Source organism: Falco punctatus, assembly GCF_963210335.1.
Source record: "Falco punctatus genome assembly, chromosome: 16".
NCBI lineage: Eukaryota > Metazoa > Chordata > Aves > Falconiformes > Falconidae > Falco > Falco punctatus.
In genome coordinates this window covers 1,432,401-1,454,150 of record NC_137596.1, presented here as the reverse complement: position 1 = coordinate 1,454,150, position 21,750 = coordinate 1,432,401, and the positions used below count along the sequence as shown (strand labels likewise).

General features: G+C 58.4%; 2 protein-coding genes across 12 annotated transcripts; both read left to right on the top strand.

The window, feature by feature from the left end:
• Positions 1–1,800: 1,800 nt before the first annotated feature.
• Positions 1,801–8,730, top strand: JAML (junction adhesion molecule like). 7 transcript variants are annotated; one of them, XM_080366725.1, is made up of 8 exons: positions 1,801–1,989; positions 4,282–4,509; positions 5,841–6,004; positions 6,350–6,575; positions 6,725–6,854; positions 7,211–7,271; positions 7,939–8,034; positions 8,248–8,730. In XM_080366725.1, the coding sequence occupies exons 2-8, from the start codon at positions 4,467–4,469 to the stop codon at positions 8,407–8,409; spliced, it is 882 nt and encodes a 293-aa protein (XP_080222851.1). In that variant the 5' UTR covers positions 1,801–1,989; positions 4,282–4,466; the 3' UTR covers positions 8,410–8,730. The 7 variants fall into 7 exon arrangements, with proteins under 7 accessions (XP_080222851.1, XP_080222854.1, XP_080222853.1 ...); XM_080366728.1 differs by lacking the exon at positions 1,801–1,989 and adding an exon at positions 2,017–2,361; XM_080366727.1 differs by lacking the exon at positions 1,801–1,989 and adding an exon at positions 3,365–3,605 and having other exon boundaries at positions 4,223–4,509.
• A 133-nt stretch (positions 8,731–8,863) lies between these two features.
• SCN2B (sodium voltage-gated channel beta subunit 2) lies at positions 8,864–18,938 on the top strand. 5 transcript variants are annotated; one of them, XM_080366717.1, is made up of 5 exons: positions 8,864–10,864; positions 12,380–12,528; positions 13,554–13,720; positions 14,162–14,372; positions 14,547–18,938. In XM_080366717.1, the coding sequence occupies exons 1-5, from the start codon at positions 10,695–10,697 to the stop codon at positions 14,744–14,746; spliced, it is 897 nt and encodes a 298-aa protein (XP_080222843.1). In that variant the 5' UTR covers positions 8,864–10,694; the 3' UTR covers positions 14,747–18,938. The 5 variants fall into 5 exon arrangements, with proteins under 5 accessions (XP_080222843.1, XP_080222844.1, XP_080222846.1 ...); XM_080366718.1 differs by lacking the exon at positions 12,380–12,528; XM_080366720.1 differs by lacking the exon at positions 12,380–12,528 and having other exon boundaries at positions 10,738–11,084.
• The last annotated feature ends 2,812 nt before the right edge of the window (positions 18,939–21,750 follow it).

Here is a 21,750-nt window from a genome sequence, read left to right as displayed (position 1 = left end):
CTGCCACTTAATTACAGGATTAATTTTGTTCCTACTGTTTTCTGATCCTATTTTTGAGTGACTGACTGCACGGTGGTGTTGCCTTTATATCGTTGTTTTCTCTTTCCTTTTTTTTTTTATTTTATTATTTGCCCAACAGCTGCATTACTAGGTACATCTTCTTCTACTTGTAGAAGTGAAGCACAATTCATACAAACCTAATCTTTTTAAATCAGGAATGCAAATGGGGACTCTGTATCTGGGGAAACATAACCCCATCTACCTCAACCATTGACTCAAGCTGTGTCCAAAGGAATGTTATGTGTGCAGAACAGTCATGTTCTTCCTTTCTTTTTCTTGGTACCACTTTAGGGAAACAGCTGAAAGTGCCTAAGAGTACTTTCTCTTTCACCAGCCTTGTCCAATAATGGCTGGCAGAGAGCAGTGGAATTTATGCCTGCTCAATACCTAAACAGCTGCTGTTTTCTGCTTCCTTTCTGTGTGTAGCAGTTGGTCAAATAGTCTCTTATGTATGTGTTATATAAGTTTACTGTGGACTTTGATGTGCCATTACCAATAAATTCCTTTGTTTCATTCTGGGCTGTGGCTTTATTTGGCTAAATATAGTTGAACTGACAAAACTGCCATCCTGAGTTGTTGTTTTAGCTATAGAAATTGTCGTATGATGATGGGTAAAGGTGTTTAGGGAACAGATTTAACTCAAAAGGGAACATGTACTGAGTCCCCCTTTAGCAGTCTGATGATGCCTGCCAATTACAGGTGTGTTGAAGCTCCTGACTGCAAAGCAGGTTAGTTGTAGATCTGTGTCTCCAGATAAAGAAATAGATTTTTGTCCTGTCTACTGTAAAGCAATATTTAAAACAGCATGTGCTTCCTGATGATACCATGTCTCCCAAACAAAACTTGCCTGAGAGGATGTTGGTAGGATGTGCAGCCTAGAGGAAGTGGCTTTGTTGTTCCACTTTCAGCAGTAACGCATCACTTGAGTTCTTTGTGGAAGTGAATGACTTGTTGTCTGCAAAATGTTGCCTTCAACTCTGAGCCCTTTGCAAAGAGTGGGCTAGATGCTGGGCACATCTCTTCCTGGTGCAAAGCTAAACGGCCATCTTGAAGCTAATAGCACTGTGGATTGTGAATGGTGTTGAGCATGAACAAGACTTAATTTTCTCTTCCTTTGCTAGCTGTATGGCAGTTGCTCTGTGTGCCATTAAAACTACTGATATTAGGGTAGAGACCTGCGATTGTCATGGTACTCCAGAAGAAGAGGAAGGATAAAAACATGCTTTCAAAGTGACTGGTGGGGAAGATGCCAGCTGAAAGCAGTCCATGCCGTGTGTCTTGTGTGTGTTTCAAAAGGGAGCAGCCAACTGTGCTGTGAAAAGTGTGTTGACAATGGCCCTTTTGCCCTGAAGATGCCTGCGGCTCCTGGTAGCACCAGGAGCAGGACTCAGCAAAGTTTCTTGGTGTCATGTGTTGCTGGTACCTCGAGAGGACAAGGTCCTGTCTGCAGGAGTGGTAGTTCTTTAAGCAGGTCTGATCCCCAGAAACAAACCAGAAGGGAGCAGAGGCTGCAAAAGGATTGCTTGCCAAGCATCTCTGTCCTTGCCTTACCACATAACGACTGATCAGATCAGTCTGCCATGATGGCAGGACCAAGCCCTATCTTGTACCTCCGAAGCATCTTCTGGTGAAGCTGCATACCCATCATCTGCTTGCAGACGTGGACATCTGTAGTTCTCCTCAACGTTTCTAGCAGTCCCTTCTGATTTGTCAGTACCTCAGACTAGCTCTTAACTTCCTCTCCTAAGTTGAAAGCGACCACCAAAATGAACCTCAAGTAAGAGACTCGAAACCAAAGACTGGTAAGGCAAATGTCTCGCAAGTACAGCCTCAAGACGATTAAGCAACTGATTTTTTTAAGATACTCAAAATTAACCACTGAAGAACTCATTGTGCAAGAGACAAGCTGACTGTCCCAAGCCACACTACGTGAGTATTGTTTGCCGTATTTACTTTTTTTCATTTATTTTTCCTGAAAAGAGAACTAGGGAAGCACAGAAGTCCTGAGGATTCAGATACCATGTGCAAAAGCAGAAGAATGTGAAGGCAGTGTGCTATCATGTATTTTCCCCCTGCAATGTGTTTAGTAAAGGCAATTATCCTGCAGGAGGATTTGGATATGTCAGCACCGTAATATATAACAGCCTGGGTGAGTGGGTGCTGTCTTCAGCTGGTGCATGCACAGCACCCACTTCCTCATGCATGTCACGGAGGGAAACCCTGCAAAAATGTTTTTCACAGACAGGACCAGAATTTATTCTGAGAAATAGCATAATAAGTCCAGGAAGGATCTGATGACAGGTAAGGACCAGAACCTCAATAGCTCAGCTACAGAGAAATCGTGAAGTTCTGAGTGCAGACATCCCGGTACGCAGGCTTCTGTGTGCTGAGGACTTATTTCTCTCTCTCTTTTTTTTTTTTTTTTTTTTTTTTTCAATCTAGCTGCTATTTTGGGTCCTGCATGGGGGTGGTCCTGGGAGGGTGTAGGTCTGCTTGAGTTCTGCAGCTTTCGGCAGCGTAGCTGGAAAGTAGGATGCTGTGGCCTGCTGCAGTGAGATATGCTGCACTGGCTGAGAGCTTTGGAGCTGAGCATGAATTCTGCAGTGTTTGTAGGTCGTGTGTGCCCAAGCGCAGGTTGTACAGCAAACTGTGTCATGGCAGAGCTGCAAAGCGCAGTCAAACCGCACAGCTCCCCCCTCCACCTCCAAAAAACCCAACCCCCAAACGGGTTGTCTTGTTTGAAAGGCAAACTTAGGAGAATTCCAGAAGGCTTGCTGCTGCTTTTCAGGATTTTGTTTGTGGGAAGGGCAGAGGTGGTTTTACTCACCAACTGCAGGCAGGAATGCCATACACTGACTGGAAAGCTGTAGTAACTGTTTCTCAGCCTAGAACAGATCTGTGGGTCCCCCAGCAGCTAATTCAGGGTCTGTCATCCCAGTCTGAGCCTGTCTCAGGGTGTTTCTGAGCTTCTTTCACTGAGAAAAATGTATTTGGAAAGAAACATGAATTAGCAAACACATTTGGCCATGTAAAGAGGCAGAAGCTTTCTTAGGGGATGAGCAGTGGCAGGGAGGAGGCTTTCCCTGCTCACTGCTTGCACTCTGCAGAGCCGCAGGAGCTGTTCCTGCTATTCCACAGTGCCTGCACAGAGCTGGCACGTCCCCTCTCACCACCCTGCTGCCCTTTGCACCTGGTGTTACTGTCGCCATCGGTTCTGCGTGGAGTGCCAAGGGCGTAGGTGCTGCCCTGGGAAACTTGGTGTCCCAGGAGCACAGATCTGTCACTGTGGCTTTCTGCTCCACAGCACCAAAGGGAACCTCGGAGAGTGACAGGAATAATGGCAGATGGTCACCTTACCTATTTCCTCTTAAGTCCTTTCATGGCTGTTTCCTGGGGAGAAATATGTGGGACCTTTTCCACTTCCAAGCCATACTGAAGCTGGTCTAGAGATGCTCTGACTTGCGTGATGGCAGGAAAAGGAGAGAAGCTAGCAAGATTTCAGAGATGATTCAGCTCTTGATGTCTTTCTATTTCTGCAGCAAAGTGTATGTATTGGAAAACGTGCTGGTAAGGGCAGCCTCAAATTCAACTGTAATGTACAGGTTCTCCAGGTGGGAGGGCTTCTCTCAATAACCTTTTGCCCTTAAATGTTTATAACTTTTGAATGGGCATAGCTTTGAATCATGGAGCAGCAAGCAGGGTACTGACGTTTGCCTTGCTGTGATGCCAGCACTGGCTGGCATCTTCCTAATGTTGGCAGCCAGCCCTTCCTCCAGCTGCCGGGGATGTCTATGTGTGGAAAGGAGATGTTGGCTTTATTTTGAGCAATGTGCAACAGGTCAAACTGAATACAGCGACCCAACGTGGCACTGTCTGAACAGACCCTGAAGGGTTCCAGCAGTTCTCACCATGGGCAGTGCCCTGGAGCAAGGGGGTTATTTCTAGAGTACAGGGTCTGCGTTTTTAGGGCCCAAGTTCTCTGAGCGTGTAGTAGGAAAAACATCCTATTGCTTTCTGAGCAGAGTTAACATCTGTGAACATCTCTGTTCAGATGCTAGAGACTCGACCCCCAAACCACCGGAAAGATTCATTACTTAGGGGAAAATGCAAAGTTTTTTCAGGCTGAGAGCCCTCCCCCCCTACGCTCTCTCTTCCTTTCCAGGGCTCAGAGCAGTCTCAAACCAGAGACATATCTGACATCTGTGCTTCACTGAGTTTCAGGCTCTCAGCTGGAATAGTGGCAAACTTGAGAGGCTGAACATCCAGGCAGCAAAGACCGTGTCCCTCTCCGAAGAACTGAAGGAAAGCTTTTTCTGACCTTGGGGATCAGTTGTGTTGCAAGTTGGTGTCCTGCCCCAGGGGAAACCGATGCAAGGCATCACCTCTGCTGTTCTTTTTAGAATAAGATGAAGGTGTTGCTGAGCCTGACTCTGGTGCTGACATGGTTGGGTAAGCTGTAAGCCATTCTGGTGGTCTTATTTACCTTGCCTGCTTTGCCTTTGCTGAAAGACCTTTGGCTCCTCTCTTCCTGCAGTGGGAACCCTTTGGGGTTCCACAGGCACACGGAGCTGGAAGCTCCTGGGTACCATTAACCCCTCTGGTCTCTGGGTGCTGCATGTTCCCTTCCTGCAGAGCTCACGCTCTGAGAATCTAGGCTTCAAATTGAAACAGCATCCCTGGATGGAGTCCTGTACTTAGCTCTGCCGGGCTCCAAGTCTAAATACAGGGAAAGGTTTCCAAGGTATTGATTTTGGCTCTGCTCGAGGCAACTGGCTCCCTTGGTCTTCTCCGCTGGCAAATATTTGTCATTTTCAGCTGCACAGCTGGTCAAGACCAAAAGAAACCTGTTTGAGAAGCTGTAGCACTTTGCATTTATTATTTACAGGGCATCAGACAAGTACTTGGTACTTTGCCAGGGCCGAGCCCGTGGTGGCTTGTGGACAGACTGAGCACAGCGGCTAAGACACCTGGAGAAGTCTACCTGTCTGAGCAGCTCCCCACTGACTCAGCTCACCTAGTTCTTGACAAACAAGTGCCATAGCCTCAGCCTGGTGACTTACTAGGTGTTGCCAGTGCAAACTCTGAGGCATGTGGGGTTTTTATTGACGAGCTCCAGTGGCGTTTTCTGCCCCACTTGTTTCCCCTTCCTGTTGCACACTTTGCAGCCCGCCATGTCGGCAGCTGCTTCATGCTGGTGGTGTCACCTCTGCGCTCTTTGATGTTTCTCTGTTTTGTTTTTCTTTCCCCGCACTGTCCGGCTTCTCTAGAAGCCCTAAGCAGTAGTTATGTGGCCAGACAAGTCTAAGCCCAGGTCAGGAGCCTGTGAGCAAGGGCTAAGGAAGCCAAATGAGCAGGTTGTGAAAGAGGAACTTCGTGCAAAGCAGCTGAATTGCCCCTGGCCTGGTGTAAATGAGAGCAGCACTGGTTCTCCCAGCCAGTGACTCACAGGAACAACCCTGCAGGAGCTACAGGCTTTGGCTCGGAGACGCAGAGGGCTGGGGTTGTGCTTCCCCACTTCCCATCTGTGTGGCTTGTTCAGCGAGCGCAGCAGCCCTTGCTCTGGCGGCTGGGAGGATGTGCTGCCCTGCATCCCAGGCACGCCAAAAGCAGGGCTCAGGGAGAGGCTTTGCCCGCACACGGAGCAGGGCCTCCCTGTTGTGCTCTGGACTGGTCAGTGCCATTAGCCCCAGGCTTATCTGGAGAGGAGATATCTATGGGAATAGGCAGGTTGCATCTGGCTGTCCTCCCTGGACTCATCCTGCTGTCCTTGTCCCTGGCAGAGCGATGCAGCGGGCTGGCTGGCTGGGTGTTCATGGAGCCTCAGCTTCGAGCTAGCGCTGGGGACTCTGTCCTGCTGCAGTGCCTCTTCCTAGACCCAGTGGCCAGGGGCTGGACGATGGCCAAAGTGGACTGGCTGCGCATGGCAGGAGCCGGCACGCAGAAGGTGGGTCAGAACCGTGGGGTGGGTGGTGGAGAAGGGCAGGGGTGGAGGCAGCAGGAGAGGGTGAGCGAGACAGCCTTGCTGCTCTTGGGAGGCTGTGGGGAAACCCATCTGCCTGGCCCAGGCCATGAGAGGGGGAGAAAGGTTCCCCGTGTGGCAGCAGACACCTCCGCTACTCCCTGTGGCCCTGCACTGCAGGGGAACCACAGCGCTGGGTGCTGCGTCCTGGTGGCGAGTGTCTCTAGGGGAGAGGGGTCCGCGCTCGGAGGGCTCTTGAGCAGGGAGGAAACGCAGGGCAGTGTCCTCCTGCGGGGCTCCTTTCAGCTGATGCTGTCTGTGCCCTGGCAGGAGGAGGTGGTGCTTTATTACTACAGCAACCGTAGCATCCCTGTGGGTCATTACCGGGACCGGGCACAGTGGCGAGGGGACGTATCCCGCTGGGATGGCTCTATTCAGCTGCAGGACGTACAGGTGAATGACAGCGGCACGTACATTTGTGAGATCCGGCTGCTCCAGTGCAGCAGCATCTTCAAGAACCACACAGTGCTGCACGTCAGCCCCACGGGACAGAGAGGTACATGCCCTGTGACTCCCATTGCCCTGTTTTGGCCCCATACAGAGGGGCTGTAGAGGCTCTGGAGCCTTTCAGACCTCCATTATGGTTCTTCTGCAGTAGAGCCGGGGTCCCTGTGTGTAATACCCCCTGCCTTGGTGTCTCTCCAGCAGGACAAGGAGCAGCAGGCGCCCAGGATGCTGCAGCCCCGGGAAACACTGCATTTTGGCCTGTGACCGTGGGCTGTGGCAGTGTGGCTGTTGTGCTGGCTTTCCTGGCCGGACTCAGCCTGAGGAAGAGGTACCGACGCTAGCTCTGGGTTTGTGGGGCTGAGCAAAGCACCTCCTTGAAGCCTTCCTGCACTGTTCTCCCCGGCCGAGTGCCAGCCTGCCATGCCCCGAGCAGGGCTGGGCTGTGGGAACCAGAAGGTTCATCTCCGTGGGGTGCAGGTTCCTGCTGCCCTCTGGTGTCACGCCGCCCTGGCCCGTCTCCCCTTTGCTCCCAAACCTCCCGGGCTCCTGGTGGGCCAGCAGCGGGGATGGCCTGGCCGAGGCATGTGCAAAGGGATCCCAGCATCCCAGAAGAGGGAGGGCAGGGATGGAAGGAGTAGGCAATGCTTCTTGCCAGAGATGACACCGCCATTGCCTTCTCTCAAGGTCTACAGCCAACACAGCCCTGGAGAGGACTGGAAATGGTAGCAGCAAGAGCAAAGCAGAGGTGAGAGCTGAGGCTGGGCTGAGCAGTGGGCAGGGTGTGCCTGCTGTGCCCTGGGACACTGCCACAACCACAGGAACTGAAGAGAGGGAGGAGAGGTGGGAGAAGGGGAGGGATGGGGCATGCAAGGCTGCAGGCACTGAGTGTGCCCGGCTGTGCACACACCGTGGCACATGGCTGGCTACCCCCAGCTAGGGACATGGCACGCACAGGGGAGCTGTGGGGTCCTTGCCGTGCTGCTGGCCGCATGCGGTGGTTAGAATGAGCTGCTGGTCCTGCCATTTGGCTTGAAGTTTAACTTCAAGAGGAAGTGCTGATGGAGCAAATGCTCCTGCAGCAGCCGAATGCCTGGGAGCCAAGAGGTTTGCCAGGGGAAGATGGGGTCCTGGGCCTCCCTCTGAGGCTGAAGCCAGGGTTATCTCCATGCAGGATGGTTGCTGTCTCATCACTAGCTAAGGCTGTGTGTCATCGAGACACAGAAGGATCACTGACATGGGGTGTATGGGCTGGGGAGGCTGAGGGAGGGGATCCCACACTGGCCGAGCACGAGGTGCTGTTTGCTGGCCGGCCACAGCTGTGGCTCCTGGTGCCAGCCCTGTGACTGGGGTAAGGTGTCCCTCATGTATTTGGGGACCACTCAGTTCCAAGCATCCTGATCTCCCCCTCATAGGAAGCACTTTACTCCTCAATCCCCGGAGCTGAGGTTCCCAAGGCTGAACGGGATGCAGGGAAGAAGAGGAGAGCCGAGGAGACGTACATAACCATGGTGAGCAGGCAAGCAGCTGCCCTGAGCCACGGCAGGCATCAGCAAGGCATGCAGCTGTGGGGCTGGGGTGACCCCTTACATCACTGGTCCCCTCGCCAGGGCGAGAGCACCTCACTCCCCCCACCAGACAGCAGCATCCCTTGCCTTCTGAGCCCCCCAAATGGGCTGTGATACCTGTGGTGAGACTCACACCCTGCCCCTTGTTCCTTGCAGCACCCCTCTCCCTTCCAGGAGAACGGCGTCTACGTGGAGCTGGCCAAGAGGGTGATCCCAGCAGAATGGATGAGAGAGGGGAGACAGGATAACGGACGAAGTGAGGAACCCTCCAGCAGACCAGAGGCAGCACTTCTCTGGGCTCCAGAAGGGGAGAAATAGCTGTGCTGGGGGATGCAAGCCCCTTAGCCAGCAGGTGTGTGTGAGACATCTTTGTCCCTTTGGGCAGGCCAGCATTCTGCTGCTGTCAGCCCTTCCTCTGAGAAGCTGTGCCGCTTCGCTGCATGCTGCAGTCCAGGGCCATTGCTGGGGGACATCCCACCCCGGCTGCCTGCTGGGGGACCCGGGGAGACGTGTCTCCAAGGCCAGCCTGGCCGAGGGAGGAAGGGGGAGATACAGCTGGAGCCAATGCAGGCAATGCCAATGGTTTCTTCTGAAGATAATAAAGCTCAGGGAGTCTTCCCTGTTCCTGGCTTCCTTTTACCTCCTGCTTAAGCTTGTGATGTCCAAGTGTGCCAAAACCTGACTGGCCCAGGGCCTGGGAGCCCCTGCACCCACGTGCATCCTGGCATGCAGCACCCATGCCTGCCCTGCCAGCTCCAGGGAGCAGTGAAGACCAGCGGACTGCAAAGGGGGGCTCTTTGCAGCAGGAAAGAGCCCACCTGGGCTGTGCTGAGCCCCCCCACCCACCCTGGCTCTGCAGGGGATGGAGGGGAGCGGGGTCCCCCACGTGCCTGTGCTCTCACATGTCTCCCACCCAGCTGCTCACCCTGGGTGAGCGCCGCAGAGCAGAGTGCACCCTACACCTGGGACACGCTGCCCTGGCCAGGGGGGTGGTCCAGCAACCCCTCCCGGGCCTCTGGCGCAGCGTCTTGGCGTGCGTTGACTCTTCTCCTGCACTATATATAGATGTTTGACACCTCCAGGTGCAGCTGGGAGCTGGGGACCACCTCCCACCCAGCTCTGCTAGATGGGAGACTGCAGCACAGCCGCTCCGGCTGCACTCCTTCGTTTCACGTTGACACCCTACTCCCTTTTCCTGGATGAAGCCAAGGAACGGGATTACAGGAGAAACCGGCAACCAGAGATGGTGTTGGGGGGTTACGTATGACCCCTGCTGCCTCTGTGGGGTTGTGGGAGCAGTTGCAGCAGAGCAGGGTGGGCTCTGCCTGCCCAGTGTGGTTGGGAAACTGCGCTGTGTGTGCAGCATGTTTGCTGAGTGGGTTTTCCTGTGTTCACTTCCCTGATGCCTTCTCTCCTGGCTGCCCAGTTTCCCCTTCTAAAGCTGGTCAGGCAGCAGAGCACCTCTGTATCCCTCATCCCTCCCTCCCCAAGACTCTCATGCACAGCAACTGAGATGTGCTCTGCCTTCAGGGCATCCCTCGCCTTTCTCCTTACCTTACTGGTGCTGCTGCAGCAAACCCCACCGTCCTGCATCCCAGAGCATGAGAACTAGGTGCCTGAGCAGCTGCTGTCACCGGCTTTCTGGTCTCCGTGAGATCATTTGGCACGTCCCTCCTGCACCCATCCCTGCAGCCTGATTCCAGGCTTGGAGTCCATGGCCCAAAGGCTTCCTTGACCGGTGGTGTGAAAGGGACCAAAGACCTTTTCTAGCCCTGTTACTGCTGGGCAGAGCCTCCCCATCCCGAGGGCTGGGTGAGGAGAGGGTGTTGCCCCGGGGCAGCATGCTGCGGAGGAAGGTGCCAGCACAGCCTGGCACCCCTGGGAGGCGAGGGGGCTGCCCTCGCGTCAGCACAGCAGCGGGCTGGCTGTGCTTCTGCCCACTGCCCATGGCTGTGCCTGCTCCTGGGCACGCTGACCGAGCTGCTGTGCAAGCTGCCTCCTTGGCACCCTCCGCTCTTCCCGGGCCAGATCAGTCCCTCTGCTCTCTGCCTGGCTCCGGGAGCACGGTCCTGATGTGCCTGGGCCCAGCTAGGGTCTCAAGAACGGGAACTGCTGCTGTGAATGGTGCGAGCAGGGCTGGTCGCCAGCCTCCAGCAGGGCAGAGGTGGCACATCTGCATGGTCCCACTGAAATCAGGGGACATGAGCCTATCAGGTACCGGGGGAGGGGGGACGGACAGACGGGACAGCACCCTCAGGGGCACTGGTGGAGTCTCTGGGCTCCGGGAGGAAGAGGAGCCCTGAGCACTGCTTGCTCCAAGGGCAACTTTCATGGCCGGAGGGAGTCCCAGCAGAAACCTGCTCCTCGGCTGTCCTGGGCTCAGCACGCTGCAGGAGATGTGCTGTGACACAGCCTGTGACCAGACCTCGGAGGAAGGAGCAGGAGTGCCAGGAGCAGTCGCCTTCTGTTCAGGGGAAAATTTTTCTGCCCTCCCACTTCTCCAGCTGAAATCCACCAACCATAGCATTTACCAATTTTTTCCGACCCAGCACCACTCCAGCCAGCCATATTGGGCTGTGGAAATAAAGCAGCTCTAATGTTGTATGTCACCTGCAAATAACCCGGCCGTTCGAAAAAAGCAAACCACCACCACCAAAACCCACACCAACACCAGGTCCTCTCCATACACAAAAGTCCTTCAAAATGAGCCTGGAAGCTTGGCTCCCGCAGCCCACCTTGTTCCTCACTGGCCTCAGCTTGCTCCTTTCGCTGGGTAAGTGTCGACCTGACCCCTTGCATGCACACGGCTGCCAGGGGATGGCACCCAGGCTGGGGAGAAGCACCCTGTCTGGCCAGGAGCCCCCTCCCCACATCCCAGCCCCCAGAAGCCCCTCCTGTCGCCGGGGATGCAGCGAGCCAGCGAGAAACGCTGTGCCGCAGGGATGGGGACGGCGGTGGTCCGAAATGCACCCTGCTGCGATCCGCCAGCCAGGGTGACCTGCTTTGAGGCAGGGTCGGGGGTACGTTGCAACTGCATCTTCTCTTAAAAAAGCCGTGCGTCTTGCTTGCCGGAGGTTTTGCCGAAGCGCGAGGCTGTTTGCATGGCAGGCAGAGGTGTGGGCTGCGGTGGGGAGAGGGGGCAGCTGTGGCTTTGCCTGTGGTGGCTGGTGGGCTACGGGTGGCTTGTGACTGTCCTTTGCTTTGTGGCGGGCTCTGGGCTGGCGGTGCTGCATGGGCTGCGGGGGGGAACTGTGGTCTCTGCGATTCTGCCCTGCCCCGCAGCAGCAGCGTGTGTCAGCAGGTTCGGGTCTATATTGATTGGAAAAGGGAACGCATCGCTTCTTTGAAGTGCTCGTCGCACTGTCCTGGAGCTCCTGGTGGGCTGCCTTTGCCTTAGGAGCGAGCCTGGGAAATGGAGGATAAAAAGCCCAGTGAGGTCTGCTTTAGAGGCTGCGTGGAATTTTACCTCTGAGCGCTGGGTGCAGGGTATAGAGTGACAGAGCGTTTGGCACTCTGCAGCACCAAAGGACACAGCCCGGATGGTCGGTCCCAGGGATTTTAGCCGTTTCTTTTCCCACCTCTCCTGTCCCGCAGTGCTGGGTGCCCGGGCCATGGCAGGGTTTGGACCCACGCTCCCAGGACACGTGCCTGTCGCGTGCTGCCTGCCTGCGAGGACCCTGTGGCTGCGGTGCGGTCCTGCCATACCAGCTGGTAGGGCAAAGCCCTGGCCAGGGCTGTCTGGGCGCTGCAGAGCCCAGGGGAGCTCCTGGTGGCATCTCAGCCCTCTGCAGAGCCCTGGGGCACCCCAAGGATGCAGCACTAAACCGTGCCACCCAACTGTAGGCACACAGGGCACAGTGCCGCCAGGCACTGAACCCACAGACTATGCTGGGACCCCTCCAGCCCGGTCTGCTGGGCTGCGTCTGTGGCGGGGGTCCCGGGACGGTCAGGCTGCTGGCTCATCCACCCCTACAAGGTTTTCTTGAAAGCATCTAAGGGTATGGGCAGCGATGGGGCAGCAAGGCTGGGACACCGGCTCAGCCTGGACACTTCTGTCTTCCTTGGGTGCTGTGACTTGTCCTCATGTACCAGCTCTCTCCATCCCTGTCTCCCTGTACCCTGTGGGGAGCCCTCCCCACGCTGGGGCTGGATGGAGGGTGCTCACCACAGCCCCTCTGTCCCCAAAGAGCCAGCTTCAGGATGCTGCTGGTTTGCACCTTGCAGCAAGACCTGTGGCTCAAAACAGCCATATCTGCAATTTGGAAAAGCCTCTTTTCCCTGGCTGCAGGGCCTGGCCCCTTTCCTGCCCTGCTTGCAGACGGAGCGGATTAGCCAGCGGAGCAGCCTTGACATGCATCCAGCTTGGCCACAGGGCTGGACCCAAGAGCACCTCAGGAAGAAGGTTTGAGAGCAAAGAGCAGCAGCCAAAGGGGAGAGGTGAGGTGATCGGAAAAGCACCTGCTGCCATTGTCACTGTCCCTACCCCGTGGGATGCAGCAGCCCCCCTTTACAGCCTCATCCCTCCCAGGGCTCTCCATCCCTGTGCTTCTCGGGGCTTTGCCTCAGATTTTGCAGCTAGTTGGCTGCACGGGAGCCTGCCTCGGTGTGCGCACCCTCCCCTTTGCAGCCTGGGGAGAGCGTGCCGGATGCAGGCACTGAGTTTCAGGTGCTTCTGGGGCAGGGGAGCTGCAGGCAAGGGGTGGAAGAGGGAGCAGGGCACAGACACCCCATCCCTGCCCATGCCCCAGCTGAGTCCTGCCCTGCAGAGTGCACCAGGTGACACCCCTGTTTCTCTGCCACAGCAAAGCTGGGGTGCAGGGACTGGCCTTGTGCCCCCAGGAGTGACTGAGATCTTGACCGGGTCATTCCCAGCTGGAGAATCCTTGTGTGATCACCACTAGCAGAGGGGAGCATCCGCATTCCTGCTGCAGCCCCCAGGGGCTGGCCCGGGCAGATCCCAGCCCTCGCTGCTGTAGCGCGTCCTGCTGGGGATGAAATCTGATGAGCGCAGCCATAAATTCCTCAGCGGACGTGGCGCTGAGCCCTTCGTGCTGACGCTGCATTCAGCCCTTTGCACGGCGTTATCGATTCTGCAGCAGGAGAGCCTCGTTTAAATGGCAAGGAGCGGGGCTTGCCCCGGGTCAGCAGAATTAAGCACCGGGCAGAATCGTGGCAGAGAGGGTCATCAGCCCTTGCAGAGCACGGCGGATGCTCTTTCTGTCCAGCCAAGGGATGCTCTGGGGGGAACTGCTCCCTTCTGGTCCCCTGTCACTGCTGTGCAGGGAAACCCTGGTCCTGTTGGCCACGTGAATGTGCCTGAGAGACAGTCCCAGGCCCCAGGGTGAGCTCTGTGCAACCAGGCGGCTGCAGGGTGGGATGGGGAGACAGGCTCAGCCAGCAGGATGGCTCCTTGCGCCCCCATCCTAACTCATTTCTGCTCTGGCTCTCTGTGCTTGTGGCAGCGCCCACAGGGTTGGGCATGGAGGTCATGGCTCCCGCCACCATCAGTGCCTTGAATGGCTCCTCGGTGAAGCTCTCCTGCACCTTCAACTCCTGCTACAAGGTGGAAAACAAGCAGTTCTCCCTCAACTGGACATACCAGGAGTGCAGAAACTGCTCTGAGGAGCTGGTAAGTCTCACTGGGGCTGGGGATCTGCTGTGAGGTCCTGGGACCAGCTTGAAGCAGTTGTCTGCATTCCCTGGGGTCCTGAGCCTTCTCCTAATGTGTGCTCCTGCTGTCTGGCACCCCTCCACCACAGGGAGAAATAGCAACCCACTGCCTAAAGAACCAGCGGTTGGGGCAGCTTCCTGGATGTGGTAGGACAGGCAGGCGTGAGTGGGGGGCAGTGCCATGAGGAGACCCCATCCCTGACCCCTGTTGTGGCCTGAGCTGAGCAGGGACCAATGCTGCTTGTGGAGCTGAGTGGGTGCTGCCCTGCTCGGGGTGAGCGTGCGGTGTGGGCGCACAGCCGGGGCAGTACGTGCAGGGGAGGAGGGTGCCTCGCTGGGGCAGGCAAGCGTGTGGGGTGCCAAACACTGTCTCACCTCCTCTCCCACGTGGGCTACCCAGTTCCTCCAGTTCCGGACGAAGATCATGAACAAGCAGCTGGACCGCTTTGGGAACCGAGTGGAGTTCACCGGGAACCCTGCCAAGTACGATGTGTCCTTCACCCTCAAAAACGTGCAGCTGGAGGACGAGGGCACCTACAATTGCTATGTCCTGAACCCCCCGGACCGGCATCGGGGCCACGCCAGCATCAGCCTGAAGGTGCTCACCAAAGGTCAGTGGTACAGTGGTCCTCTCTGCTGTTGGGCACCCGTGGGTGGTGCTGGGCTGGCTCTCTGCTCTGCCTCGTGCCCTGCCGTCACGTGCAGGATCTGCTCCCTGGTGGTGGCAGTCAGAGCCCTGCCTGTTCCCTGTTGCTCTGTCCTGAGCATGTGCCCTGTCTCCCTAGAGCCCCCGAAGCACGACTCAACAGTGGCTGTCATCGTGGGTGCCTCTGTAGGTGGCTTCTTGGCCGTTGTGATCCTGGTGCTGATGGTGGTGAAATGTGTGCGTCGGAAAAAGCAGCAGAGGCTGAACACGGACGACCAGAAGACAGAGGAGGAAGGGAAGACAGATGGAGAAGGCAACCCAGACGAGGGCACCAAGTAATGCCCCCCTGCCCACCCCTCCCTTTTCTGCCCTGTACAGCGTGACCCCCTTGATGTGCTTCCCAGAGCAAGGATTTCTGTCTCCCCAGAGCATCCCTCCTTCCATCCAAATACCCAACCCCGCCTGGAGCAGGACGTAGGGAGAAGGTCCCCGGAGCCTGGCCACGGCAGCAGGGCTGGAGGGGTGGCTGAAGCGCATCGAGGCTGCCCCTGAGGCTGAGCTGGGACTCTTGTCCCCTGCTCTGAGTGCCAGAGCAGCGCGTGGGGCCATGGGGGTGCTGGGGGCAGGGCAGCACGGGAGAGGGGGGGAACAGCACAGTCATCATGCACAGAGGGGCTGGAGCAGGGGGTGCCAGGAGGGGCAGAGGGGGTTGGGCAGCCTCATGCCCACGTGTCCGTACCCTATCCCACTAGAAAAAGAAAACAGAGGCCAGTGGCCAGCAGTTGTGTACCCTTAGGGCCCCATCTCCCCCCAGAGGTGTGCTCCTGCTGCGCCCAGGGCACGGGCACTGGTGTACCTGTCCCTGAGGGGTCCCCGATCCATCTCCTCCTTGTGAGTCCTGTGTGCCAGTGCTGAGGGTGCTGCGACAAGAAGCTCATGCTCCTTGGGGACTGTCCCAGCCTGCTCAGGAGCTGATGGCTGGGTAATGACCATTAGCCTACATGGTGCCTCTGACCTTTGCTGGTTTTTGGAACTGCTAATGGCTCATGATGGTGTAATGGATGTACCCTTCTGCCTCTTGGGCTATTTTTGGGTCTGAGCACCTCAGCCAAAGGTGCTTGGGCTGACTTTTTTGTGCTCATTTCCTTCCTGGGGAGGGTAATTCTAATGGAAAATGTTCTGCTGATGTGCCAAGCCGAGGTGGTAGGGAGCGGCAGGATGTGGCTGCTAGGGACAAAGAGCTGCTGGGAGGAAGAGGAGGTCTGGGCGCTTACTGGGAAGGACTGGGCACAACCGTGAGCCCAGAGGCAGGACGGTGCTGTCACCCTTGAGCAACCCTGTGATGCTGAGACTGCCTCCTCCAGCCTCCCTGCAGAGCACTGCACAATCCATAACTGCCACGCGAAGCACTGCCAGCCTGCCCAGCCGCGAGCCCCACAGCCGGCTGCTGCCTGCCTCAGCCCCGTCCGTGGGCCGTGGTGCCTGCCCTGCTTGCGGCAGCTCTGCCAGCGCACCCCAGGAGCTGCCCTGCATCCTCTGCACTTCGTTATTAGCAGTGACCTGGGCAGCTTGGGGGGTGGTGAGGGCAGGCATGAGGAGCGGTGGTCCCAGCTGGTCCCACCCCACTGGGGTGCAGGGGGCTGCGGTGAGCCCCAGGGGTGGCACTCGGTGGTCCTGCCTGCCTCGGGCTCAGCGCCTGCCCTGGGCAAGCCCCTGGCCTCCTGCACCAGCCCGGGCGGGTGAGCTGAGCTGGCCGAAGCATGCGGGGAGCTCGCCCTGGGGTCTCCTCTGGTTCAGACAGGGAAAATGACCCAAGGAAGTGTCCCCTGCCGCACCGTGTCCAGGCTTTTCTTCTCCCATGGCAGGCGGGACGTGGGGCAGGAGAGGGGCAGCACACAGAGCCCCAGGGGACACAGCCCAGGGCTTGGTGACAGAGGTCCCATCACCCACGTGCAGCGCTGCTAGGGGAGAAAGGAACCCTTTGCCACCCCACCCCCCACCCAGTGCTGCCATGTCCCTGTGCGGGTGCCATCCCGGCAGCGCCGCAGATGATGCCATCAGGCCCTGGGGACGAAGGGACAGCCGTGCGCTCCCTGCTCTGCCCGCATCGCTTCCTGCCCTGGCCCCGCGTGCCCTCTCCACCCTGCTCAACCTCGCTGGGCTCTGCACCGCTCCCCGTCCCGGCTGCAGCAGGAATGTGCCGTGTCTCGCCGTGTGGCTTCCCCTGCTCCCGTGGGTTTTCCTGCCCGGGGGGGCGCTGGGCTGAGGCTGCCACCCCTGCGCCCCCCACCCAGTTGGCTTTCCCCGTACAGTGCCAGTGGGGAGCCGGCCACAAGGCTGGTTCCTGGGGCCGCCTGCTGCCTGCAGCCGGGCTGCGAGCGGCTCCACGTGGGACTGAGCTGGCAACTTTGCGGCCAAAGGCCTCTGACTGTTGCACATGACCAGTCTTGCATCTGCCTTTCATTTATTTCATGCACTATCCTTGGATTGCAACTTGCCAATGCATCTGTATGTACATAGCTGTACACAACAGAGAGAATCTCTACAAATATATATATATACACACAGGAGGCGCTGCTATCGGTCATGACTATAGTTTTGGGGTTGCGCCTTCTGATGGGTTTCTTTTGCCAAGCACTCTGCTGAGTGGAGGATGTTTTTATTGCTCTTTGTACAGTCAAACAAACAAAAGAACAACAAAACACAAACTCTGCACTCGGTGCTTTTGTGCTGCTGCCTGCCAGAGGGGCAGGACAGGGTCCCTTGTCTCTGCTCTGCCTGTGTATCTGACCAGGGGGGTGAGAAGGCTCCTGTGGGCCCGGAGCTCGGTCCCGCCATGGCAGCAGGTGCTTTGGGTGCGGAGGGAGCCCAGGGCTGCCTGCGCTTCCACAGCTCGGTCCCAGGAGCTGCCGCAGAGCCGGGTGCAGGCAGGGCAGTGCTGGGGGTGGGAGAGCCCCGAGATCTCGGGGGTGCTCTGTGTGCATTGCAGGGGTTCCAGCTGTGCTCCGGGGAGCTGCGCCCTGCCGACTGCCCCACATTTGCTCCACAGACAGCCGGGGACGGCGGCTGCTCGGGGCAAGGCAGGTGAGGCTCAGCAGGCTCCAGCGGAGCCCAGGGCACGTGGCGGGTGATGGGCACCCATAAGCAGCCTGCTGTCCGATTTAGCAATCCAGCAATACCGTGCAGACGCACTGGAGCAGCGCAGCACAACTGGGGCACAGTTAATAGGCACATCCATCAATTTACCCGCCGTGGAGGCATGAGGGTGAGGGGAGCTCTGACAGCTGTGCTCCGTCGTGCATCTCCCGGCTGCCCTTCAACCAGGGCCACCGACCGCCTGCGCATCCCACATCGGCGCACAAGCGTGGTCTGCCCAGCACACCGCCCCACGCACCTACAACTGCCTCTTCCCTGGGCTAACACTGCCCGCCCTGCCTTACCCCAGCACCCCACCTCGCTCAGCCCACTGCTGCTGAGCAGCAGGGTAACAATGAGCAGCACAGACGGGCTCAGCTCTTCCCTGCACCGCCTGCCTGGCCCGGGCACTGCACCCTGCACACTTGCCTTGTGCCCACGGGGTTAATTAACCCTGTAGAAAACTCCCACCTCTCCCTCCCTGGGGCAAGGGCACCAAAATCACCTCCAATGCCCCCGCACCGGCTCAATCCTACAGCGCTGGGCCGGTGCTGGGGGGCACAGCATTGGTACCTGGCTCATGGCAGGGAACAGCTTTGCTGCTGCAGAGGAGCAGCTGCCCAGAGAAGGACGCACGGGTCTCTGCCCCCCAGCTTCAGAGGGGGTCAGCCCGACGGAGGGGCCAGCACAGGGGATGGGGGACCCACAGGCTGGCAGTTTGGGGATGCCACTGGGAGAGTCACTGGCAAGAAACTCTGGCGGAAGGCAGGCACTGTGGGATCACAGAGAGCCCCGCGGGACACCACAAGGGTGAGTTTTCATCACCGCAAGTGACCAAGGCCAGTGAGCTGCAGCCCCCCCAGAGCCAGGGCTTTGCAGATTCTCCAGAATCAGCAACAGTCCCTCTTGCAGACCACATGAATTTCTTTGGGCCAGGGGGGATTAGAGGTGTTGAATAGCAAGGGAGCAGGTCAGGAGCTGGTGGGCACCTCTGCCCAGCGCCAGGCAGAGCCACAGGGGACTGCTGAGGGGTGTGAGGGGCAGCACTGGAGAGCCCGAGCTGGGGAGGCTCTGGTGGAGGTGGCCTCAGGCTGTGCCGGCTCAGGAAGAAACTTTCTGCTGAGACGCAGGACAGTTGTCTCAGTGTTTCTTGCAGATGCCTCTGCAGTGGCTGCCTGGGGACACCGGTCCTTTCCCCCCGCTTGTATTAAAGGACCCGTGAAAGGGGGCGAGGAACTTGCCCACTGTGGAGGGCAGGCAGCTCTGCCGGTGTGTGCCAAGGAGGTGGAGGGCAGGACGGCTCTGCACAGGGAGAAGGAGGCAGGGAGAGGGTAAAGCATTGCTCCGAGGGAGAGCTGCAGGCAAGGGAAGGCTGAGAATGACAAAGGCAGCCAAGCACTCACCCGCAGTCTGTGTGCCCGGACCGCTCGCTCAGCTCCCAGCCCGCTGTGCCTGGCCCAGCCGGGATGGTCCTGCAGAGTGTCTGATCCCTGCCAGCGCCTCCTGCTCACTGCCAGCTCCTGGGCTGCCAGGCCACCTTGTCTTTTAAAGGTCACAGCCAGAGGACCTTGCAGTAAATATAAGGTGCTGATGGGAAGCTCTGTTCCAGCGTCACCACCTCCTACACCGGCAGGAGGGCTCTGCCTGCTCCTGGTCCGGGAGCCCAGCATCCCCTGGCTCCGGGAGGTTTGGGAGGGGGCCAGGGCTGTCCTCCCATCGCTGCCGGGAGTGTGGCTGGGGATGCCCCTGGCAGGGTGCTCCAGGACAGCCGGGGCCAGCGCTTCGCCTCCTGCACTGAGCTGTGAGGCTGCAGCCCAGCCGCTGGGCTCAGCCCTACCCGGTACCCACGTGGAGGGGAGCTGGAGCCCTCCTCGGAGAGCAGCCTGGCATTTTAACCCTCCCAGCTCCATTAGTGCAAGGTGAGAGGTACACAGGGACCTGGCAGCCACTGTGCCCGCCCCCCCCCCCCCCCCCCATCAGCCCCCCCCCCATCAGGCTGTCAGCTAGCTGGAAGGACCCCTGAGCCCTTCTTCCTGTTCCCCCAGGGAGGTGACAGTGTCCGAGCAGAGGGTGCTCACCTTCCCTGAAACCAGACACAGCAGCCTTGTGCTGGACTCAGCAAAACAAGTTTCCGCTGAGCCGCAGTATCCTCCGGGTCCCATGCCGGGTGTTTCAGCACCATGCCAAAATCCCAGGGCCAGCTGCCATGAGTGCTTTTCCTGGCCATGGCACACCACTCACTGAGACCAAGCTGTGGGAGAGCAGAGCCTTTCCCAGGCCCACGGCAGCAGCAGATGTCTCATGAGATCAGTCAGCCGAGGAGACCAGCCAGAGCTGCCAAGTGTGACAGCTCCATCAGGTTCCTGTGACAGGCAGCATCCCGCTCCCAGCCCTGGGGCTGGGAGGGCACGGCTGGCTGCGGGCATGCGGCGGGAGTGGGCAGGATGATGCCAGGGTCGCCACCTCTGCCTCTGAAGAGAAGCTCAGCAGGGCGAGTGTGGCCACAGGGTGTGCCATCGCTGAAGAAGCTGGGTACCCATCTGCCCAGCATGCCCAGTTTGTGCTCACAAGAGCCCTTCTGTATTTACTGGCTGACCCTTGCAGCAGGGCGGTGCTGCTGTTCCCAGCCTTCCTGCTTCCAAAAGGATTTAGGTCTCTGCTGGGGGGGTCACGGTGGCAGTTTGGCCAAACCCATTCCAGCCTGACCCACCTTTTTGGAAGCAAACTTGGCAGACACCTGAGCATCCCAGGAGGGAATCCTCTACACGTAATGGCCTTTCCCTGCCCCAGGGTACCGGGCTGCTGTTCCTGGTGCCCGGCGCTGCAGGTCTCTGGTCCTGCCTGCTGGATGCTGGAGGGCCCAGCCTCAGCCTCATCCACCCCCCCGCTTCAGTGCCTGTGACCATGGCCCTCGCAGCCATCATGCACCCTCGCAGGGATAACAGGCGTCCCTCCACCCCTTTGGACCTCGCTGCCTAGCTGCTCCTCAGAGGTGCGCCGCCCCCCTCACCATTAGCAAGGTTCCAGCAGATGCAGCACTCCTCCTCCTGTCTCGGCACACCGCTTGCCTGGTCACCAGTTCTGGTGGCTCCACTCACCTGGCCGTATCCATCACCTGGCCGTATCCATCACCTGGCTGTATCTGTCACAGCTCCCTGCCAAGACACCTTCTGCTGCATCAGCAGTACTCTCCACACCACTCCCGCAGCGTCGGCTGCCGGCGCTGCCCACTCTGCCTGTACTTTTCCTGTCTCTGTTGCCAGCTCTGCAGCCCGCACTCCTCAACCCACAGGCACTGCTGGCATCCTCTCAGGGTCCCCTAGGATGCCCCCATGCCTCCTGTTTTCCCTCCTTCCTTCCCACTTCATGCTCCTGGCCAGGTGGGAAGGAGAGTGAGCTGCGGGGGCCTGGGGTGTCTCTCAAAGTGCCCTGGAGCTGACGGCCATGGCACCCCAACATGCAGGGCCCCAGGCAGCACCCCTGCAGGCAAACTGCTTGCACGCGGAGATGAAGCAAGGCTGTTGGGGCCGCATTCGGGGTGAGCTTTGCCAGGACGCGTGCCTTGTGCCAGCCAGGACCATGGCCTGGCAGGACGGCCAGTGCTGTTCCCGCACCACGAGCGCGGCAGCACCTCCTCCCCTTCCCGCCATGCCTGTTCCCAGGACACATCACCTCCAGCAAATTGCTGCTTGGCACCGGGGTCTGGCTGCCTAATGGACCTGGCCGCAGAGGCAAAGCGCTGCCTTCACACATCACCTCACCGGGGGCCTCCATTAGGCTCGTCCCTCCCGCGCTGCGTTGGATGTGGCCACTGAGGTCAGCTCTAATGGATGTGGCGGAGCAAAAAGGTTCTTGAGACGTGAACTTACGTGCAGCCAATTACGCTGGAACACGCCAGTGGTGAGAAAAATAAGTTTTCCCTTTGGTGCCGGGGGTATTCCCGCAGCCTTGCCCACCGGTGACAGGCTCTGCGCCCTGTTGGTGGCCGCAGGGCTGCCCACTGCCCACCTCGGGGCCGCTGGGGTGCCCTAGAGGGCAGGAGGCTGCTGGCATCGCCCTGCTGAGGTGCATCGGCTGCAAGCCCAGCCCCAGGCCCGTGTCCCCAGGCTGCAGCAGGAGCAGCCGCCAGCCTTGGCGGGACTTTGTCCCCTTCCAAAGGTGGCCAGTGGCGCCCCGCAGGGACCTTTCCCCTCCGCGGGTCATGGGGG